Consider the following 22787-nt stretch of genomic DNA (forward strand, 5'->3'; position numbering starts at 1 on the left):
AACTCTTAAATTTTATTTATTTAAAAATAAATATGCGTATACCCGCCAAATAGAGATATACAATATTCAATTTAAACATTATCTATATTTTTCTTATTTTTATTATTGACAATAAATGCATATGTTTATACATATAATTTTTATGAATTAAAATAGAATTAATAAATGAGGATAAAGTGTCAATTATAAAATAAAAAAAATCAAAAAATCATTATTTTTATTTATTTTAAATATAAAAATAATTAATATTAAAAAATAAAGGCACTTCAGGACCCGAACTAACTATCCACGTGTCGAAGATCCAACGCAGAATAGGACAGTTTTTAAACGAGGTTTGCAGGGGATCGTTTCCGTCCTGCAGTGCGGGCAGTCCCTGGGCGGCGACACGCGACAGCGACGCCCCATTTCGCACGCACATTTCTACCGTCCATGGCCGCTCCCAAACGTCGTCTACTCTCTCCGTCGCCGCCGCCGCCGCCACCACTACCTCCTCCTCCTCCCGTTCTACTACTTCTAGGGCTACGGTGAGGGCTGAGATGAGGCGTGAGACGGCACTGCAGACGAGCCTTTTGTCGCTCGCAGTGCTGATGGCTGTTCTCGGTATGTGTACCTTGTCCCTCAAGAAGATGCTCGGAACATACGCCTTCGGGATCGTAGGGATCGGCGGGATCCTCCTGCCTGACTGGGAGTTCTTCGATCGGGACTTCTCTGAGTGGTTCAAGCCCATGACCGTCCGGAGGACCCACGCCGACTCCGACAACTGGAGGTTCTGCTGCTTTCTCGAAAACTTTATCCTTTTTTCATTCCTACTCTAATGGATTCAGTGACGGACTTTGATTCATTGTTCTTGTCGATCCAGTTGTTCTTAGCTCATGATCTTCATGTCGGATACTGAATGAATTTTGAGAACAATAGGTAGATTAATTGGAAGCTAGAAATGCTGCTTCATGGTGTAGTAGAAATCCTCTATAATTGTGTGAAATTGTTCTAGCATTTCATTAGTGATGAAAACATTTGAAGAGTTTAGATTAGTAAAGGAAGAGGCAGAAACATCTATTAAGTAGAACAAAACCAATTGTTGAGATCACAAATGCTCTGATACTGCTGGATGAGGTTGGAGATCGCATTAGTATCACTTGCCTTAGAAATCCAAATTTGATGCATGTAAAATGAAAGAATAGCTTCATGCACAAAGTCACATGGTAAAATCTCAATCCCCCTTAGTAGAGTGGCACGAAAATTCAAAGAAACACATGAACAATTTTATGTGATTCAGCATAGGTTTAAGTTTACAGAGATAATTCAAGTCTATATAACCTTTTGCAAAAGACCTCTCAGTTCGCTTTACCTCAACACTGATGGTGAAAAGTGGAAAACCTCACCTCTAGCACATATTAGACACAAAAAACTCTGAGAAGAAACCCTTTTATTTAAGTGTCTCTTAATTTCTCACTACCTCCAAATGCAACCCATGGCATCTCCTAAGCTGTGGAATGTTCCATTTTGAGAAATTCGTAGTAGTGATTAACTCATTGTGCTAAAACCATAAAAAAAAAAACTAAAAAAAAAAGGACTTTTGTTGTGTCTAAGAGATAACTAGCCTAATGGACTTTGTTGGCTCACTAAAAAAAGAGTAGAGCTTATAGAGCAAGGTTATCAGATTAAGATCCTATCTAGGAATGAGAAGAGGCCCATAGGTTTGGATCCTAGGATCTTAAAATCTAACAATTTGATTAAAATATTATAGATCTATATGTGATATGTATAGATTATCATATGTAGGTTTGGGTTGTAGAACTGGTAAGCAGATACCATCAGATTGTAGGTTTGTAAGTTCCTATCCCAATTTAAATTTATTTGACATTTGGAATGTTAAAACTAGCTTGGATCGTAAGATTCTAAGGTCGGGAACACAATCTGAACTACCATGGTCTAGAATCGTATGTGATCTGTGTACTTCTGAGGATTTAAAGAAAATCCTATAACATTGAGGTACAATCTTGATTACCATGTTCTGAATTCTTATATGATATATGTGTTTCTGAGGTTCAAAAGCATCATTCATATACCATTATGGTGCAATTTGCTAAATTATGTCAATTAGAATTTTAGATTGTTAGGAAGCAACACAATAATATTTAAGTTGCAAAGATGTGAATGTTAAGATTAATGCGTGAAAATTAAGTATAGCTCAAATAACTAATATAATAAAAGAATATGAATGTGTAGATTCTAGAGAGAGATGAAAGAAAATTTTAATTAATGTAATAAAAAACTATTGTGGGATAGGGATTAATGGTGTAGGTGGGATAGGGATTAATGGTGTGATAAATAATCCCTTGGGCAAGCCAATGATTATTTATCACACCATTAATCCCTACACCATTAATCATATCCCACCTACCAAACACTCTCCATCACACCATTAATCCCTAACACCATTAATCTTATCCCACAATCCAAATGGAGCCATATAGTACTAATGTCATATCCCTTGTATAGAGCTTGATGGTGGGAGTATATCCATATAGTAGCTTATACCTATCGGAGTAAGCCTAAACTAGTTGGACAAAATTGACCAAATTTGGACAATCACGACGGTAGTTAATTGGCTAAGGCAATTTGCCTAACTAGTTCCCAGAGCTTGTCCTTTAGGAACATAGATCTTTTATGGAAATTAAGGAATACTCAAGATTCTGTAATCTATACTCTAGATTCTTTTTGACAGTTTGATTACCTTTTTATCCTTCAACTAAATGCTACCTAAATAATGCTTGGCGAATTGTTTCCCTAATGCAGATTTAATCTTTATCCTCTACGGGTGACAATGCTCACCCTGATTTATAGCTTTGGTATTTACAAATGGTGGATGTTCATATCAAGCTAGCCCAGCACTTCATCTTCTTCTTCAGATTATGTACCTACCTTCTGGCTTCAAAGGAAGTGTTAAATATGATCAGATAATGATGTTGTCTATACATCTCACACAACACGCGCGAGGACAAGTAGATGCTTTAGGCTTGTTTTAATTTGCAAAGAATGTATATAGCAAATTTCTTGTCTGTTCATGTGTCAATATGAGAATTTATTTGCTATTTGTGTATCATGTACACTGGTGAATCCTGTTTGGAGATCAATAGTTACTTTCCTTGGATTGAATTGTTAGGCTTCAAGTTGTAATTTTCTATACTTTTTGAATATTGATCTATCGAAAAGGGAAACGAAAGGAATTGTCTATACTTTCGGAAATTTCACCCTCAAGTTACATTTGTGTTTCGGGCGTTCTTTTCTACTACAAAGGAATTTCAAATTGCAAGTAAAGTATTGTTGTGTATTACAATGAACAATAAGTATCTAGCATGTCTTATTCGTCTTATTCTTGTACTTGAACATTGAATTACTTACTAAATGGTGCAAAGTCCCTAGAAGTTAAGGTTCATCACCTTCCGGTAGACAATTCGATGGGTTCTTGGTTATACGATGAGTAATCGTCCCAAATCAATCTCTTTTGTATCCTTTCGTACTCCTGCTTCTGACTAACCTCGACTAGTTGCAACTGTTCCCATCGATCCGTCAAGCCTTCGCCTTCTAGCATTCGAATTACATCCGACATTGTTGGACGGGCTTCCGGTGATTGCTGCGTGCAAAGAAGTGCAACTTGAATCAGCTTTTCCACTTCCACAATATCGTAGTCCTTGTTGAGGTTGCAGTCAATGATGGTACCAAGTTGTTGTTCCCTCGATAGTTTCTTGACCTTCACAAGGATAGTCGTCGATTGAGTAGTTGCTTAAAGGTAGACATTGATATCTAGTAAGTAAACGCGCTTTTTACTCGCATTGAAATCAAATTGTACCTTATCGAGCAACAAAATTTCTCCCTCAAAGATGTCGATGGCACGTTGGCCAGTGATGAGCTCAAGAAGCATGATTCCGTAACCGAAAACATCAGTCTTGATTGAGGACTTGCCGGTAGACAGATATTCCGGTGCGATATGGCCCATAGTCCCTCGAATTCGAGTCGTCACAGAAGTTTTCCTAACATCCACCAATTTGACCAAGCCAAAGTCTCCGACGACTGCTTCAAAATTCTCATCGAGCAAGATGTTGGCAGCTTTGACATCTCGGTGAATGATCTTGGGGTTGCAATGCTCATGAAGGTACTCCAGACCGTGCGCTGCACCCATGGCCACTTTTTTCCTCGTCGGCCAATCTAACACTGCCTCACCATGTTTTCGTTCTGCATAATTTGCAGCAGCACCATCGAGTTCAGAACGAAAAATCATAGGATAACAAGCATTGCGAGTTTAATGCAATGTAATGAGTTTCAAGCAATAGCTACCTCGTAAACGGTAGGCGACACTCAGATTTTTCATGTAAGGATAAACCAGAAGGCGCTCGGTGGGTGTCGTACAGTAGCCGATCAACCTTAAAAGATTTTTGTGAACAGCAACACTTATCAATTCAACTTCACGGATAAATGCATCTTCCCCGGCATGACTTTGGTAATCAATTAACCTTTTTACGGCAACTTCAGAATTATCTGAGAGCACTCCTCTGTATACCTTCCCAAAACCACCCTGACCAAGAACATTTTTGTCATCAAAGTCGTCCGTTGCAATTTTTAGTTCTCGCCAAGTGAACCTCTTCAGTTGTCCAAATGCAATTTTGTGGTCTGATTCACCTAGATAATCAGACATGATTCCCGTATCAGATATTCGTCTAGAACAAAAGGAACTTACGATATTCGTCTAGAACAATCATTAGAGTTCAAGGGCTAAGTAGCATGGCGTAAGCTGAAGAAACAAAAAAATTATATAAAAAATACCTGGAACATCAACAAAAGTATCGTGTGGGTAATGCTTATTCCTTCTCCATAGAAGAAGCAAACCACATACGAGTAGGAGTCCTATTATTCCTCCGATACTTCCGATTACGAGTCCTCTCTTTGAATTCTTAGATGCTTCTATTAAGATTTAAGTGCGAGGAATACAATATTTTCCAAATATTATGAATGAGAGCCAGAAAACACTCAAATGTTTCAGAATCTAAAAATTAAATGTCATACCTCCTCGATTAGTTATGTTGTTCGTGCAACTATTCAAGGTGTTTGTCCCACAATTAAGCTTATTACCTGTGAAACTGCAACGAAGTACATAAATCACTTGCCAAATATCGATAATTCTCTTTTTCTGAGTCTTAAGTTATCGCAACGGTAAATAAGGTATATGCCTACTTATAGGTTAAAACATTAAGTAGATTCGTGGGTATGTCGCCGGTGAGATCGTTGTAAGCAAGGTTACTGCAAATACAAGGCCAATATTGTAATTAGATAGACGATAAATTACAAGTACAATCTATTGAAACATGAACTACAATACATTTTGCCTTCATATATGATACATATTGAACAAGTAGTTTACATATAAATGTTCAATTTCGCACTTTGTTCCCTAAGCAAGTGTGATTTAATAGTTGGAACTCTAATAATGAAAATTGGAAAAAGAAAAACTATAATTTCTCCTTTATTTTTTGTGTATTTAAGCTTGATTTATGAATAAAATGATTGGTTATCTCCTATCAGGTGAAGGAGAACTTATACTTACATATTACTTAAGCTTGATAGGTTCGAAAGAGAACCGGGAAGGTTACCGCTTAAAGCATTCCCACTTAAATCCCTGCATTTGTAAGCAAGTGAAGCAAATGAAGAGAAAATATCAATGGAGCTAGATAAGAATGAAGAGTGTAAGTTTCGCATACATAATTCGGAGTGCTGCCAGATTTCCAAGAGAATCTGGTATGGTCCCATTTAGTCTATTATCCTGCAATGTCAAGCTTCTCAAGCTTAACAAGTTTCCAAGCTCTTTAGGAATAGAACCAGATATAAAGTTGTCTGATAGAGACCTGCATATATGGTGCCATATGTAATGTCAAATCCTAAAAGACGTCGAAGATATTTTATGATTGGTATTACGTTCTTAGGGTGATACCGATACCGGCATCACTACCATAAAGAGAAGAAGAAATGTATGAACTAGCATGAACAATTCAATCACTTGTAATACTGAATGCTTATTTGTTTTTCAGATCTGCTACTACTTACAATGTTTGAAGACTAGTAAGCTCTCCAAGTCTCGGAGACAAAGTTCCATTGAATCCCTTAGACGACAGTGCCCTGGAATTATTTCAATGAGGTAAATGCTGTGTTAAACCATCGATAGCTCTTGCACAAACTTAGAATTAAGAATGGAAGAAGTAAATCATATATGTGATGTGATGTTAGTTGGGCAACCGCAAGGTAAAGGAATAGAAGGTGAACTTGAGGCTTAGCAATCAGAAATGCTAATAAAAAGGTATAGAAATAACAATAACTGCTAAACTAATTAAACTTACAACTCCACAACAAGACCACCAGAACATGTCACGAAGTTCCAATTACATGGAGAAACTTGATTGCTTATCCAAGAAGTAAGCTGGTTAACATCTTGAAAGGCTGTCTTTATATCGATAAGAACACCCACTGTTGAAATTCAGTAATTATTATGCAGTGTTGTAGAGGTACGATGAAATGGATAGATCTGCAACATATCTGTTATTCTTTCCATAATAATTTTCTAAAACAATCAGCGTACCGGTCTCATGGAAGCATATTCCATAATAATTTTCTTCAGATTCCCACAGAAGTTTATGCAAGTTTACAATGAGTTGTGGTATTGCATATTGCCTCCAAGAATTCCTTAGGTCTACTTATGATATCAATGAAAATATTTCATGGGATGAAGCTAGATTATCAAAGCACCATTTCTGTCTCCTATGCTCATAGAGTTGAAGGCAAGGAGTAATTCTCTTGCGCAAGGCTGGAAACTTGTCCCATTATCTAACTTTGAAACAATACCAATTGTCTGATTGTGATCTTAAAATGGTATGTAAAGTTGGCCCGCTTAAACTACTTGAGCCAAAGTTATCAGGCCATACAGAAAACAGGAAACCAAAAAACTTAACATCAAAGAAAAATGCCGAACAAGATCTATGTTTCGAGACTACAAATGTCAGTTGCGATAAAATGGATGAATCATGAGGCTCCCACTAAAACCCTTGTTGATTATTTTACTTAACGTGATTTAAGGTGGAGTGGAGCTTGTGGCCAAAATAACTACCGTTCATCAAGATGAAATGGAGATAGACATTTGTAGAGTCGATGGGTCTACATGAAGAGACTATTAAGTAAATGCTGAACAAAATTTTAGATTTTAGAGTACAATTTCTGAAACTGTTGAGATTCTGAGGGGAAGAGAAAGCCAATAGCCTATTAAGAATAAAATAGGAAATATGCACAAGCCGAATCAGTCCAAAGATTAGACACCTTTATGAACTAAATTAATGGAGTCTGGCCTTGAAATATTGAATTCTGTTATTCTAACTAAGACCTCTTATCTGAACAACATTAGAATGTGCATCAGATGGTTGTTGAGGGTTTCTGAAAGCTTCCATCACTGATACAACATATTTAGTGGGACCTTTGAATAATTTGCTACAATTGCATATTGTTCTTTGATGGGTAGACTTGGTGCAACGATAAAGTTGCTACCACGTAACCTAGTGATTACGGGTTCAAGTCACAAAACAATCTCTCGTAATGCAGGGTAAGGTTGTGTACAATAGACCCTTCCCGAAATCCTACATTGGAGGGAGCTTCGTCCACCAGGCTGCTCTTAATTGCATATTGTTCTCTAGCTCTACAAAATATATGAGTGGATGTTTCTGTCTTGAGTTCCAAGTAAGGTACACAAATTGTTGGCTGTTCTCTTCCTGTGATTGAAAAACTTATGTTGCAGTTTGCCTCTGCAATTTAGCCAACCTAGGGTTTTGGCTTTTGCAGGAGTAGTGTAGGACTATGGGAGTTCGTCAATTAACTAGAAACAGATGAGTGCCAGACCATGAACTAAAGATGAAAATAGGTACAAGCAATACTCCCTGAACATTGGTTGCAATGCCCAAATAATTGTAAATGAAAGATGAAAATAGGTTAAACTATCCAGCAATAGTCCCTGAATATAACACGAGGCTTAGACAAAGCTAACATTTTTCTTAGAAAGAAAGCAGCAGATACAAGGACCAAAGTTTTCTGAGTCATTACGGTATAACATAAAAAGGTTTAAGTTAACAAACTTACCTTCCCTCTGTGATGCAAGAGAAGAATAAAGAGAGGCAAAGCATAACAGCAAGACCAAGTTCACTTTTGCATTCATCCTCAGCTTTTAATTCAACAGGCACGAAGAACACTAGAAACAAAGAGGAACAGGGACTATCATTTAGATTGTTCTATCAAACCAATTTGACAAAGGTCAATTGAGATAATCAGGTCCCAAGAAACAGTTACAAACAGATCTACATATTAGTTCTCTCGCAATTCAGGAACATCAATCAACTTTCACATGTGAATCAATTGATAGAAGCCACCTCAGAAAAGAAAACAAAATTGACAGAAAAAAACTAGTAACAGCTAATAAATGGAGAATGCAAAAGAAACATCAACTTGATAGCATGCTCTATGCAATTGATTCTCCAGAGGTTTTCGTGAGTAAATGACATTTGTTCCTGCCTGAGATTGTGGTCTGATGAGTCAGGGAGACCTCGAGAGCTTCGATGATGATGAGATCGCCTAGGATATTTGCACACTCAATTAGAGAGATTAGAATAGGTGCTGAAATTAGACATGGCGTGATCACTTCGACGCTCAAGTCAACACAGAGGCTATGAGAAGATGAAAGTGATGGAGTAGTACAGGAGTCCAGATGGTGGTGTGTGCATACCTATCCCCGTGGGAGCAAGCGACCTTTTATAAAGTTGCAACTGTACCTTCCCGTCCCCACGTGCTTCGAGATGAATGCTTACGTAGGCCACGTCCTTCGACAGAAATGACTACGTTACCCACATCCTCTAGGATAAATAGGTACATTGCTCACACCCCCCGAGAGAGAACGCCTACATTGTCCACATCTACGGGGGCAGCAGCTCAACGAGCCACGTCCCTTAGGAGAGAACGACTATGTTGTCCACGTTTGCCGAGGGTAACGATTCAACGAGCCACATAGGATGCAAGTCCTACCTGAAGGAGTCGGGTGACTGATATAAGGGAATTGGATGACTAATCTAAGGAAGTTAGGAGACTAATATGAGGGTTGTTGGGGTATGCCCGATGCAATGGTGTGTGCTTAACATATTTCGCAAAACATGCAGCGGAAGTAAAAATACGATAATAAAACTATTTTATTATAACACACACCACACGCATGCAGGATACAACTCACGTAGACATAATTGTAAAACAAAACTTAAGAATAATGATTATTCTAGGCATACCTTACAGATGATGCATAAGGGAAAGGGCATTAATATTAGCGACGTCCACGAACCTCGCCTCGATTCGTATCCACGCCGAAATCTTCAAGACAACTCTGGTGAGCAACAAGGTTCGCCTCTGATTGGTACTAGCCAAGCGTGGAGGCAATGTGATCCAAGAGAAGGAAGAAGAAGCGAAAGCTTGAAGAAGAGAAAATTCTTCCTCTTGGCTTCTTAGTGAGCGACGACAGAGAGAGGAGAGAGAGGCCAGGTTTTCCCAAAAAATCTAAACCAACGAATAATGAATTGGTTATTAATTTTCTCCCTTCTATATCAATATATAGGTTCTTTTGATAAGTTGGATTAAAAAGTCCAAACCCGGCCTATATTCCTTAACCAAAATTTGACCCATTAACCTCTTGGTTTAGTTCACAAATAAACCAACTGGGTTTAAACCAAACCAATTTGGTTCATTACTAAACCAAATATGGTTTAACTCTTCCATAAGAGATGTGGTCCATCCGCACTTCTGTTCCGATAAAATATCTTCTATATTTTGCCCTTCGTCTAGTTCAACCAAACATCTTATCTCTTGATTTGAAAATCAAATTCTCGAACTTATTTTATGTCTTTTAGATACTCATAGTGCATGTGACTCAATAGATTCTTGATTTATCTTGGTCATCCATAATTAACTATTTAATTATAAATCAATTATGAGTGACACCTAGTAGTACATCATGATCCCCAATTAACTGAAAAATCATAGTTGATTCCAGAACTAGTTCTGAATTCTTCAGCAACTAGTGAGTCGTTTCTTATTCCTTTCACTAGTCTTATACCCACTTGTTCAGGACATAGTCTATATGTCTGTCCCTACTAGACTGACTACGTCACACCTAGCCCAAGTAATACTTCCTCATCTTGTAGATTCAAATTACTTCTACAAGAGTCTGAGAGTCTCATACTCTTAACATATAATGTTTTGTAAAGACTTTGAGTAATAATCCTGACAAGTGATCATAAGGTATACGTTTCCTCGCAAGGAGCGGTGAATCCTCTGTGGGTTATCCAAACACTTTCGGGCACTTCGACTTATACCCAATCATCTCGGGTTCACATCTCCAAGGAGATGTTTTGCTCAAGATGTCAATGTATAAGCCTCCATGACCAAGGTGACTTAAATACCTCAAGTCAAAGGAAACTTGCACTCGAGCTGCAGTAAGTACTTCACAAATATATTCATATATGTAGAGAACCATAGGAAATCTTTTAGCAAGTCACTCCAATGAGTATAACTAGCATCCACGTTTAATTCTCGATATCTCAATGTCTCCAGCTAATGAGTAACAACCGCTTAGTTAAACCAAGGAGTATAACCTATACTAGTATCACAGAATCGATGATGTCTGAATACATCAATTCATTGATTAGGGAATGTTTAAAACTTTCATAATTACACATGTAGAGACTCTTACTAGTTGTGATCCAATCACAAGATCTCTCATGTTATGAGTCGTATTGCAGATATTCAGTAAATGAGTTTAAGACCATTCAAATACATAAGTAAATTGCACTCAAATAGTGAATCTATATTTATCAAAATAAATAGTACAAATCATAAGGCGATTACATTAGGACACCTCTCAAACATAACATACTCTCACTTGGCCTAATGTCAATCGCCACGGTGTCCTAAACTGTAAGCTTGAACGTGACTCTCAAACTTGTTTTGTGATAGAGCCTTTGTCAAAGGATCCACTAGGTTCCTTTCAGTGGGAATTTTCTCGAGTTATATTTCTTTCTTACTTATGATCACCCTGATTAGATGACAACGGCAAAGAACATGCTTGGATTGCTGATGAGACCTGGGTTTCTTTGGTTGCGCAATGGCTCTAGTGTTATCGCAGTAAACTGGTAATGCTTCAACGATGGTCCGAACCACTCTAAGTTCAATGATAAATTTCTTGATCCAAACCGCTTCCTTTGCTACTTCTGAAGCTACAATGTATTATGCCTCATAGGTAGAGTTTGCTACGATTCTTGCTTGGAACTTTTCCAACTAACTGGCCTTCGTTCAATGTGAGTATGTATCTAGACTGGGACTTGGGATCATCCTTATCTGTCTGGAAGCTAGTATCAGTATACCCGCGTATAACCATATTACCATCTCCATATATTAAGAACATATCCTTAGTTATTCTTAAGTACTTAAGGACTATCTTGACAGCCACCTAATAATCCATTCCTGGATTTGATTAGCATTTGCTTATGACACTCAAAGCGTATGATACATCAGGCCTTGTGCATAACATAGCATATATAATAGATCCTATCGCAAATGCATAGGGAATCTTATTCATGCAAATCCTCTCATCTTCTGTACGTGAACACATAGATTTTGAAAGGTAAATTTCATACCTCATGGGTATGAAACCTTTCTTGGATTCATACAAGTTAAACTATTTTAGCACTCTGTCTATATATGTAGACTGCGAAAGACCAAGCAACCTTTTTGATCTATCTATATAGATCCTCATTCCAAGGATATAAGTTGCTTCTTCCACGTCTTTTATGGAGAACGTTTTGGACAACAAAATTTTAACTGACTTGTAGAACTGGCACGTCGTTTCTTATGAGTAATATGTCATTAACATATAATATTAGGAATACGACTATACTCCTACTAACATTTTGGTATGCACAAGGTTTGTCAGGATTTTATGAGAAATCAAACTTTTTTATTACCTCATCAAAACGGATATTCCAACTCTTGGATGCTTGGTTCAATCCATAAATGGATCGTTGAAACTTGCATATTTTATTTCTATTAACAGATGTGAACCCTCGGGTTGTATCATATATACGTCCTAGAGTAGGTTTCCATTAAGAAAAGTTGTTTTCACATTCATCTGTCATATCTCATAATCATAATGAGCTGATATGGTCAGAAGTATCCAAATGGATTTAAGCATAACTATTGGTGAGAAGGTTTCGTCATAGTCAATTCTTTGCCTTTAACGATATCCCTTCGCCACCAATCTTGCTTTATAGGTAATTACATTAACATCCATGTCAGTTTTCTTCTTGAAAATCCATTTGCACCCAATAAGCAGTTCACCAAGTTCCAAACTTGGTTTTCATACATGGAATCCATTTTCGACTTCATGGCTGTAAGTCACTTGTCTCTTTCTGAACTTTTCATAACTTTTTTATAATCAGTAGGTTCCTCATCTTCAATGAGTAATACGTCATTCGATTCATTTATGAGAAATTAATATCTCTCAGGAATATTGTGTGTCCTACGAGATTTATGAGGAAGTTGTGTTCCCATAAGTTCAACCGATGGTTTATCATTATAAGTAATCGGTTGTGGTTCTTGACCAAACATCTCTTCAGTGTCTATTAATCTCTTGAACTTCATCAAGTTTAACCATACTCCCACATGTTTCCTGTAAGAGAAACTCTTTCTCTAGGAATGTTGCATGCCTTGAAACAAACACCTCTTGTTTTAAGAGATTATAGAATTGGTAACCCTTTGTTTCCCTAGGGTAACCAACAAATAGACATTTACCAGACTTAGCATCTAGCTTGTCTAACACAATCCTCTTCACATAAGCAGGACAACCTCATATCTTCAAATGAGATAGATAAGATTTCTTACTAGCCCATATTTCATATGGAGTAGCAGAGATTGCCTTAAACAGACTCTATTTAGCAAGTAAATAGTTGTCTCGAGTGCATATCCCCAAAAGGATTTAGGAAGACTTGCATGATTCATCATTGACCTAATCATGTCCAACAAAATTCAATTTCATCTTTCAGATATACTATTATGGTGTGGCATATAAGATGAAGTCCATTGAGACAATATTCTATTGTCCCTTAGATAATCTTGAAGCTCTTGACTTAAGTATTCACCATCTCGATCAGATCAATGTATCTTAATTCTTTTATCAAGTTGTCTCTCTATTTCATTTCTAAATTCTTTGAATTTTTCAAAGGTTTCAAACTTGTATTTCATAAGATACATATAACCAAATTGTGAATAATCATCGATAACGGTAATGAAGAAGCTATAACCTTCTAGTGCTTGAGTTGACATTAGTCCACATACATTGATATATAAGACCAAGTAACTCTTTGACTAGTTCACCCTTTCCAGTAAAAGGTAATTTTGTCATCTTGCCTGTTAATCATGAATCACATGTATCCAACGAATCTAATTCAAATGATTCCAGAATTGCAAGTCTTTGCAATTCGGACATGCATTTCTTGTTTATATGGCCAAGACGACAATGCTATGAGTAGGAGGTTATCTGATCATCTTTTCGAGCATGTTTGTTGCTCGTTTTGATATTGAACACGTCGTCGGATATATCTAACGTGTAGATGTTATTGCATAAAGTTCCCGTAAAAGAACACCATTGTGCAACGGTAAAGTTGTTAATATATGACCAAAAGGTCACGAGTTCGAATCCTGAAAACAGCATCTTACAAAAAGCAAGGTAAGGCTGCGTACAATGAATCATTTCCCGGGACCCCGCACGGCGAGAGCTTCGTGCAACGAGCTGCTTTTTTTTTATGACCAAGACAACAATGCCACGAGTAGGAGGTTATCTGATCATCTTTTCGAGCATGTTTGTTGCTCGTTTCGATATTGAATGCATCGTCGAATATATCTAACGTGTAGATGTTATTGCATAAAGTTCCCATAAAAGAACACCATTCAAAGTTATATAACAACAATTGTTACTAAAAATCAAATGAAAACCTTTTCTATTTAAACAATAAATAGAAACAATGTTATTTATTAATGCAGGAACGAAATAACAATTATCCAGTTCTAAGATAAATCCACTAGAAAGCTTCAATAAATATGTTCTGATGGCAATAGTTGCAACCTTTGCTCCATTACCAACTTGCATATTTGTTTCTCCCTTGACGAGTCTTCTGCTATTCTTTAACCCCTGTATGTCATTACATATATGTGAGCCACACCAGTATCCAATATCCAAGTGTCAGAGGAAATAACATAACTATCAATAACGAAAATACCTGAAGCAAATGGGACATCAGATGCCTTCTTCTTCTATATGGACTTGAGATAAATCTTGCAATTGCTTCGCCAGTGTCCCATCTTGCCACAATGATGGCATGGACCCTTTGTTGTCGGTTCTACTATCTTGGCCTTTTCCTTCTTCCCAGTGACATGATGTTTTGACTTCCTTTTAGAACCTTTATTTGAGGAGTCTACTAACATCAATGTCTTTTGTTCTTTCTTTAGATAAGGTTCTACATCTTTGAGCATGTTGATCAACTCTAGAATTGTGGATTCAATGCGATTCATCTGGTAGTTCATCACAAACTGCGAACAACTAACAGGTAAACTATGCAGAATTAAGTCAATGCTTAATTCATAATCCAATGCAAATTCAAGTGATCCCAAATGCTCAATGTAGTCATTCATCTTTGAGCAAAAGAGTAGCTTGGTGACCTTGAACCGTTCGGATCTAGCTTGCAATGCCTGTGGGCATATCTTGCAATGCCTGAACCCTCGATTCCTCGCTCAATTACAATGCAACTGAGGAAACAATTGCTCTTGACTCCGAACAATCACGAATTTAATTTAAGACCATATCAACGCAATGTGCCATAGGTTTCCTCAATATCCTCAATCAGGTTCTCAACCTGAATACTCTTGATCAAAATATCGTCCACATAAACCTCGACATTCCTCCCGATTTGCTGCTTAAATACATGATCCATCAATCGTTAATATGTTGTCACTGCATTTTTTAGCCCAAAGGGCATAACAATATAATAGAAGGTTCCGTTCAAGGTGACGAAACTGACATTTTCTTGATCCCCAACCACTAGGGGATCTGGCAATAACTCTGATATGCATCCAACATGCATATAAGCTCACAACTCAAGGTTGAGTCCACCGATCGATTTAAAGCAGGGAATAACAATCCTTCAGACAAGCTTTATTAAAGTCCCGAAAGTCTACATAGGCCCGCCACTTACCCCTTGGCTTGGGGACCACCACCACATTCGCTAACCATGCCGGGAAGTGAACTTCTTGAATATGACCAGCCTCCATCAACTTAGTAATCTCAACTCAGATTATCTTACCGTGTTTGAACCCGAAGTGTCGCTTCTTTTGTCGAACCGGCTTGGCCTCAGTGTTCGTGTTGAGTCGATGCTCCATGACCGTAGGTGATACTCTTGCGACTTCCTTATTTGACCAAGCGAAGACATCCTCGTTGCAAGAGAGGCAAGCAATTGCCTTTTGCTTCAGCTCAAGGGAGAGGTCGATTGTCACCCAAGTAGTTTGATTCGACCGCTTGAGTACTATTGAGACATCTTCACCCAAGCTGGAGGGATGTCATGAACAAGTTGAACCTCGACCCTTGGGGTTCTTCGAGTTTTCTGCGAGTCGGCTCGTACCACTTTAACGCAACACTTTCTCATGATTGTTTGATCACCCTTGACTTCACCTACTTGGCAATCCACGAAAAACTTATCTTTTAATGATAGGTGGGAACTGCAGTTCGGAATGAGCTGAGAGTAAGACTCCCTAAGATGACGTTGTAAGCTGATGGGGCATCGACCATTGTGAACACAATGGTCCGTCCGAGGTTCTTCTCCTAGGGACAATGGGAGCTGATCTATTGGACCGTATAAATTGTAACGGGGAGTGAATCATATTTAATCTGAGTTTGATTATTAGTACAAATTACACCAACATGATCTGTCTGAGTGGCTCTACCTCATATCCAGTAAACCTAAACAGCGTCGTAGAGATGGATCGTAATTCATGCCGATCTATCTGTATATGGTCAAAAGCCTGTTTGAAAACCACATTCACTGAGCTTCTAGTGTCGACAAAGACTATCACCACATTGGAGTTAGCTATGACAACTTGTATCACTAGCGCATCCTCATGAGTAATTACCCCTTTCAGGTCTACGGCCCTGTCTCTGTTTGAGATTTAGAGTTGATTCCATAACTCTTAAGCCTTTGGTTGTGAATCTTCTTGGCCCAGTTTGAGTCCCCGTCGAGCCTCCCGAGATCATGTTAATGTCTTCCTGATGCGAGAGATCTTCTCGAGCACCTTCAGGACGGGCGGCCTGCCGACACTGGGTTGACTCCCAAGACCAAGGCCTCCTCCTCAAGGATGTGTTCCTTCGATGATTGGTTCGACTACCAAGCGATTCCCTTTGATGGTTGGCTCAGTGCTCTGAGTTCTCTCCTCGGGTGTGCCTAACTAACGATCACTGAGAGGGCACTGGAGATTATCCTATGGCAATCAAGCATTCCTCCGTAGCAAGGCGAAGTTCTCTAACATACTGTTGGCATTCATGGGTGTAGTACCCACGAGATCGATGATAAATGCAATAGTGCTCTGGCTTCTCACTATCTAACCTACCTGACTCTAGATAAGAAATTGGGGCTACTTCTACGGTTTGTACTGCTCTCCCACTTGCCCTGAGTGGGGGAGCCTTGCACTCAGGTGAGCTACTGTGTTGGTGCCACGACCTCCTTCCTCGCAGCTTATGAAACACCCTAGAACTTATATCATTCATAACCATCTAGTTAAAACATGAGTCTAAATCAAGTTCAGCTCGGACTCCAACCAAACTAAACATACATCATAATAGTATAACAAGGAAAAGACACTCCAATGTAAAAGAAACAACCCAAATATAAACAAGTGAGTACATGGACTCGGACAACGGAAAGAACCTAAACCATCTTCTTCGACCAAAAAAAAAAATAAACAACTTGGATTAAAGCAAACCAATGTCCTAATGCATAGTGAACCTAGTCTTCTAGAAGAGTGTCGTCGGGTGTGCTCTGCTGGGTACGAGCAAGCTCATCCGTCAAGTCTCTCCGTCTCCTCATTATCCACACCATAGGGATCTAGTGAGTCTAAAGATTAAGCAAATTCAAACATTTTAAGTAGAAATAAACATACATTCGCATGCTTTTCAACATATATATTTTTAAGAGCATGCCTTGAATATTTAAAAGTTAAACTTTGTTGACATTTAGTACCAGAGGCCTTTGACTTTAATAAAATAACATCAAACATTAACTTCCAATGTCAAAATATTTAAGTGACTTCATATCATTGAATAAAGCCTCTTTTACCTCAACCCCTAATCGTTTGGCCAAACTTTTACCCTAGTACTAGGTTGGTGAGATTCATCGGACCCTTCTTAAGCTGGATTCCCTAACACCTCTGTTTTAGTAAGGTTCACCGGACCCATCGCATAAAGTCATGCAGGTCATATTAATAAACAATACATTTATACTTTCATGCATAGAAAGTCATTGCTAAGAGTATATAAAGTTTACTTGCATAATAACGGAAAAACAACTAGTATACATGTAAAGTAACTAAAATAGAAATGTTGTTTAAGGACCCTGCCTCGTGCTACCCCATCCTCTTCCTCGGACACAAAACCTCACCTCGTGACTCCCCCCCCCCCTCTCAGCCCCTTCCTCCCTCACCCGAACAGCACCAGCAAAGCCCCAACCGCGATCTTCCTCCCTCACCCAAACAGCACAAATTTCCAACCCTCTTCCCTCATCCAAATTAACCCCGATCATCAGTCAAATCTATCCCAAATCTCAGCTTACTTTCCTCACCCGAACAACACATAAAACCCCAACCACCTCCTTCCTCCCTCACCTGAACAACCCCCAATATATTCCCAGCAGAACAACAACGTCTCCCTCAGCCATCCAGTAGGAGAAATTTTGGTACAAAAGCAAACAAAGAACATTAAAGCTTCTTTATTTCATTGTAGGAATCGAAGGAAGCATGACCTTGAGAAAACATGCTCATAACATCAAATCTGTATACTACTAATCATCTAGTGCAGAAAACAAAACGAAAAAAACCTTGCAACTTCTTCAAAATAACACAGTATGATCCCTACAATGCAGTAAATGTAAAAACAACATCCTTGCCTTGAGGTTTTTCGTAGAGAAACAACCTTAGGCACCCCGACAAGACTCTTCCTCCACCTCTAAGTTGGCTAGGGGTTTGGATTTTAGGGGAAAAGGGGCGGCGGCAACTCGTCAAGGAAGGGGAAGGTTTTGGATGGGTGGGGATGGTGGTGGTGGTCGCCGGCTTCAAAGGGGGAAGGGAAGGGGATGATGAAAAACCCTTACAAATCTTTAGGGCATATATATATAGTAAGCCATGTCGGATTTGCTAACCATCCGGGTCGGGTTCGTTAATCTATTAACATATTAATTACTTAACTCATAACTCTTGATTCATTTAAGCGAACCAGGGTTTTTTTTCTACGCTATAGCTTGGGTTTCTTCCACATTAATATATTTCTCCGCCCAGTCCAAGAGATGGTGAAAAGTTGACAAAGGCTTCTTCACCAAGATCGGAAGAAATCTTCTTCCTGTAAACCTTGGGAAAAAACGCTTATGAGCACTTCAGAGGTGGCTAAGGACACATCCAAGGCCACCTTGTTAAACCATTGTATGTAGTCTTTCAGGCTTTCTTTAATTGTCTTCTTGAAGGCAAACAAGTTGAGCGGCGTCTTATGGTACTACTTGTTGTTGGCAAAATGATGCATGAATGTGGCCTTAAAGTCGGCAAAAGGTTCGGATGAATGAAGATGGGAGGCGGTCAAACCATCCTTGAGTAGAGCCGAAAAGAGTCATTAGAAAGACTCGACACTTGACACCGTCGGTGTATTGATGAAGTAGAGAAGCATTCTCAAATCGGCTTTGATGGTCCTCGGTGTCGGTTGAACCGGTGTATTCCCCAAGTTGAGGCATTTGGAAATTACATGGTAGTTTGTCCTCCAAAACATGACTTTGGAAAGACGTGCCTTGGAAATCCCTTTCTTAGCATGTATGGGTCCCGACGATGGCCCTCCAACACTCAAGTCAGTCTTCGGCGAAGCAAGAAGCAAAGAGAACTGTAGCGCAATAATAGAAATCGCAAGAAAAGCATACCCTCGCCGATGCCTGGACCCCCTTTATATAGGGCTCCTGTAGCGTGTGTGCACGCTTCTTAAAGCGGACACGCTATCCCAAGTTTTCCCTGAAGAGACATGTTAGAAAAGTGTCCCTGACACAGTATCTTAACGGGCCGAACATATATCTGAAGTGACAGTGGAAGCTTCCGTCGTACGATCCTCTGTCTGACCATGTCGCTTATCAGCGGCACTAGCTCCCAAAAGGATGTCGAAGGACATCCCGCTGTAGGCTTCTGCGCGTCCCTTGAGCGTCGGTTTGACTACTCCGTGTCTGAGATGGTGGGTCGGTACTTAACCCCCGGTCGGAATATGACTCGCTCGACCTGCCAAGCCCATCCATTCATTGACAGTCTTGACTTTGACTCCATTGACCTCCATCGTGGCGCTGGGGTGGGGCCCTCATCATCACCGCATCATATATATATATATATATATATATATATATATATATATAAAAGATATATGTAAAGTGTTTTTAAAAAGATTTTAAATAAATGTTTTTAGGACTTTTTGCTACGTGATTAATCATTCAAATATATACTTGCTTCAGTCTGCTCTTGTCGCCAATCAATGGAGCGGTAGATTGTTGGCTACGAATTAATGTCGCTTTGCAGCAAGTGACGGTGACCAGACTCGGCAAGCAAACGGTCACTGAGTCGCCCGATGGCTTTTTGACTCGCCCCGTCGCGGACGCCAACCTCGGAAGCGATCGGGTCACTCGCCCTGGTCGCGCTCGCGAGGGTTCTGTGATCCTGCGAGAGGTGGCAGAAGGAATAGCGGGTGGCGGCAGTGACAAGATTGATTACGTGTTCAAGGTGGGTTGATCGGGGACTCTGCAGTGGGGAAGTCGCAGATCCTGGCGCGATTCGCGCGCAACGAGTTCAGCCTTGACTCCAAGTCCACCATCTGAGTGGAGGTCCAGACGCGGACGCTCGTCACCCAGCACAAGAGCGTCAAGGCCCAGATCTGGGACACCGCTGGCCAAGAGAGGTACTTGCCCTAAAACTCTAGCTCTTTTTCATTCCAAATCCTAGTTTCTTTTTTTCCTTTTGCGATCTAGGTTACACTGTTCTTCCTTTTATTCTTTGATTTGTGCCATTTGGTTTTTATTTGCCTTCTACTACAATCTTCACTTTGATCATTCTGTTCGTTCAGATTAAAAAAAAGTTGTTTTTTCAACTCTTTGGAATCTAATTAGACGCTTCTTGATAGTACTTGGAAAAAAGGTAAACTGAAATTGAATCGAAAAATGATGTTCAACTCTTTGGAATCTAATTAGACGCTTTTTGTCCTTTCAACTAAAAAACCCTTCTTTGAAGCAAATTGTCAAACATGTTTATCTCATTCCAGGATCAAACTCAGGATAAGCCAAAAAAATACACACAAATGTTTCTCTCACAGATTTTAGCCGCCCAAAGAGTTTCCATGAAACAATAATTGGTTCCATAAAATCTCATAACTGAAGACCAAACGATGCCATAAGCAGGTCCTAACTTTTCAACTATCTAAAGAAGAAAAAGGAAAAATATCCATCACATCCATTAAACAGAACTTCAAGTATCTAAAGAAAACTTCAAGTGTGTTTTACCTGAAAAAAAGCTGAAATCTTTTGTTCAAGAATTGCAGAGAACTGGCTTGAAGTGAACAGAGGAAAGATTAGCAAGGTGCATACAGCTGTTAGCTGACTCAAAGAAAGCGGAGAAAGAAAAGGAGGAGGAAAAATGTTTGCATTTTTGCTTCCTGTCAAAGTGAAGCTTGGAAAATGTTGTGTGGAAGCAACCTCAGCCATTATTCAACCATTAGTCTTGCCTTTGGCCACAGAATCCAGGGCCGTCGCCATTAGCGTTGACTGACCAACATCGATGACTCCACTGGTCTACGTCGTCTTCACGACTCACAAGTGGGCCTTCGGCCTTCCCATTGGACCGGTCTAGCCGTAGCCTCTGGGCCTTGGTTTTTTTTTTTATGTTCTTATTGTTATTTTCAAAAATTTTTAAAAAAAAACAGATATTCATATTTTTAATATTTTAATATTTTTTATTAGAGTTGTAAACTATATATTACTGAAGAAAGAGAGAAATTAATAAAATTTATTTAAATATAAATAAAATATAAAAATGGCATCTCAATTATTTAAAAATTAATATTCTTGGCAGTAAAAGGCACAAACCATATAAAATTTTAGGGTCAAATATATATATAGAGGTGATATCCTGCGGGACTTAAGATGTGCGACTGTGCGCGCCTGCTTCGTTGGCGGATCGCAACGTCGACGTGGCATGCGGAGTTGGACACATTTCCTTTATTCCTTTTTCTTTGACTTTTGCTTTTGCACAGAACACACCGAACCTTCCTCTGGAGCAAAGCTAGGGCAAGCCGCGCTCACGCGATCCTTCCTCTGGAGCAAAGCTAGGGCAAGTCGCGCATCCTCCTCCTCGCTCTCAGCGCCTCGCGAACCTCGGCGTGTTCTCCTCGCTCTCAGCTTCGCCCCCCCCCCCCCCCTCGCCTCCCTCGACCGCGAAGCGTCCAACCCCTCGCGCCTCTCTCTGCAAACCTCGAAAGCGAAGCTAGGGCACGCCGTCCTCGCCCCTCCAGTGTTCCTCGTTCTCACATCTGCGCGCGACCACGAAGCCTCCAGATCGTTCTCACCGCACCTCTCTGTAAGGCTCCTTAACTAATTAACTCTCTTCTACTTCCCATTGTCCATAGTTTTACTCTGGTTTCATCTTGACTCCTTAGGGCACGCCGTCCTCGCCCCTCCAGTGTTCCTCGTTCTCACATCTGCGCGCGGCCATGAAGCTTCCAGATCGTTCTCACCGCACCTCTCTGTAAGGCTCCTTAACTAATTAACTAGAACAGTTTCTGATACTACACTTAAACTATGAGTTATTATGGTCACCACTTTGCTAATTTGAATCTTTTCTAATACTACACCCAAACTAAAAACTATTATCATCCCCAAATTCATTATTATAAGTGGGACGTGCTTTAAGCTCAACCCATTAGTAGCACTAAACCAAACACTATGCTATTACCATTTAGCAGACACAACATAATGACATAATTGGGTCATTTGGCGGGATCATTCCAATTAGTAATTCTACTCCTTAGGAACAACAAGTTAATACTTTCACTCAGAGTTAAACGTAATTGTCCTGAGTGGATTGCTTAGTGAATTAAACCCATTAGTTAACATAATAATCTTGAATGATATGTATTACCTTAAATCAAAGCTCAACCCATTTGTTAACATACTAATCTTGAATGATATGATTGAGCAGTGCAGTGCTGAATTTTCGATTCTCATGTTTGACTCTTGCTAGTTGCTGCAAACTTTGGAAAAGTAACTTGTATTGGGACTTTTCGGAGTAGTTGTTATTTAATCTGGGAAGATTTTTTCAAGGAAATTGACATATTCAACAGATGTCTT

General features: G+C 39.3%; 2 protein-coding genes across 7 annotated transcripts; one reads left to right on the plus strand and one right to left on the minus strand.

Annotated features, from left to right (window-relative positions):
* Positions 1–333: 333 nt before the first annotated feature.
* On the plus strand, positions 334–3151 carry LOC122025387 (signal peptidase complex-like protein DTM1). The gene is made up of 2 exons (XM_042584197.1): positions 334–766; positions 2800–3151. Exons 1-2 carry the CDS (start codon positions 537–539, stop codon positions 2885–2887), a joined length of 318 nt encoding a protein of 105 aa, XP_042440131.1. The 5' UTR covers positions 334–536; the 3' UTR covers positions 2888–3151.
* Positions 3152–3280: 129 nt separating this feature from the next.
* Positions 3281–21213, minus strand: LOC122025385 (LRR receptor kinase SERK2-like). 6 transcript variants are annotated; one of them, XM_042584192.1, is made up of 13 exons: positions 20946–21207; positions 20757–20862; positions 8170–8278; positions 6390–6516; positions 6100–6171; positions 5757–5900; positions 5603–5674; positions 5233–5298; positions 5065–5138; positions 4825–4962; positions 4339–4680; positions 3854–4236; positions 3281–3754 (listed from the first exon to the last, which is right to left on the minus strand). In XM_042584192.1, exons 3-13 carry the CDS (start codon positions 8243–8245, stop codon positions 3440–3442), a joined length of 1809 nt encoding a protein of 602 aa, XP_042440126.1. In that variant the 5' UTR covers positions 8246–8278; positions 20757–20862; positions 20946–21207; the 3' UTR covers positions 3281–3439. The 6 variants fall into 6 exon arrangements, with proteins under 6 accessions (XP_042440126.1, XP_042440124.1, XP_042440123.1 ...); XM_042584190.1 differs by lacking the exons at positions 20757–20862; positions 20946–21207 and adding exons at positions 14243–14308; positions 14397–16018; XM_042584189.1 differs by lacking the exon at positions 6390–6516 and having other exon boundaries at positions 20946–21213.
* Positions 21214–22787: the final 1574 nt, after the last annotated feature.

The sequence above is a fragment of the Zingiber officinale genome, chromosome 9B (assembly GCF_018446385.1).
Source record: "Zingiber officinale cultivar Zhangliang chromosome 9B, Zo_v1.1, whole genome shotgun sequence".
Lineage (NCBI taxonomy): Eukaryota > Viridiplantae > Streptophyta > Magnoliopsida > Zingiberales > Zingiberaceae > Zingiber > Zingiber officinale.

What these genes read in the sequence shown, in the direction of transcription:
- LOC122025387 (XM_042584197.1), top strand. Translation starts at nt 537, where the DNA reads ATGAGGCGTGAGACGGCACTGCAGACGAGCCTTTTGTCGCTCGCAGTG. An exon ending in GCCGACTCCGACAACTGGAG is followed by an intron (nt 767 to 2,799) that starts GTTCTGCTGCTT and finishes TCCCTAATGCAG; the next exon opens with ATTTAATCTTTATCCTCTAC.
- LOC122025385 (XM_042584189.1), bottom strand. Translation starts at nt 21,146, where the DNA reads ATGGCTGAGGTTGCTTCCACACAACATTTTCCAAGCTTCACTTTGACA. An exon ending in CTGGCAGCACTCCGAATTAT is followed by an intron (nt 5,675 to 5,756) that starts GTATGCGAAACT and finishes TTACAAATGCAG; the next exon opens with GGATTTAAGTGGGAATGCTT. An exon ending in CTTAATGTTTTAACCTATAA is followed by an intron (nt 5,139 to 5,232) that starts GTAGGCATATAC and finishes ACTTCGTTGCAG; the next exon opens with TTTCACAGGTAATAAGCTTA.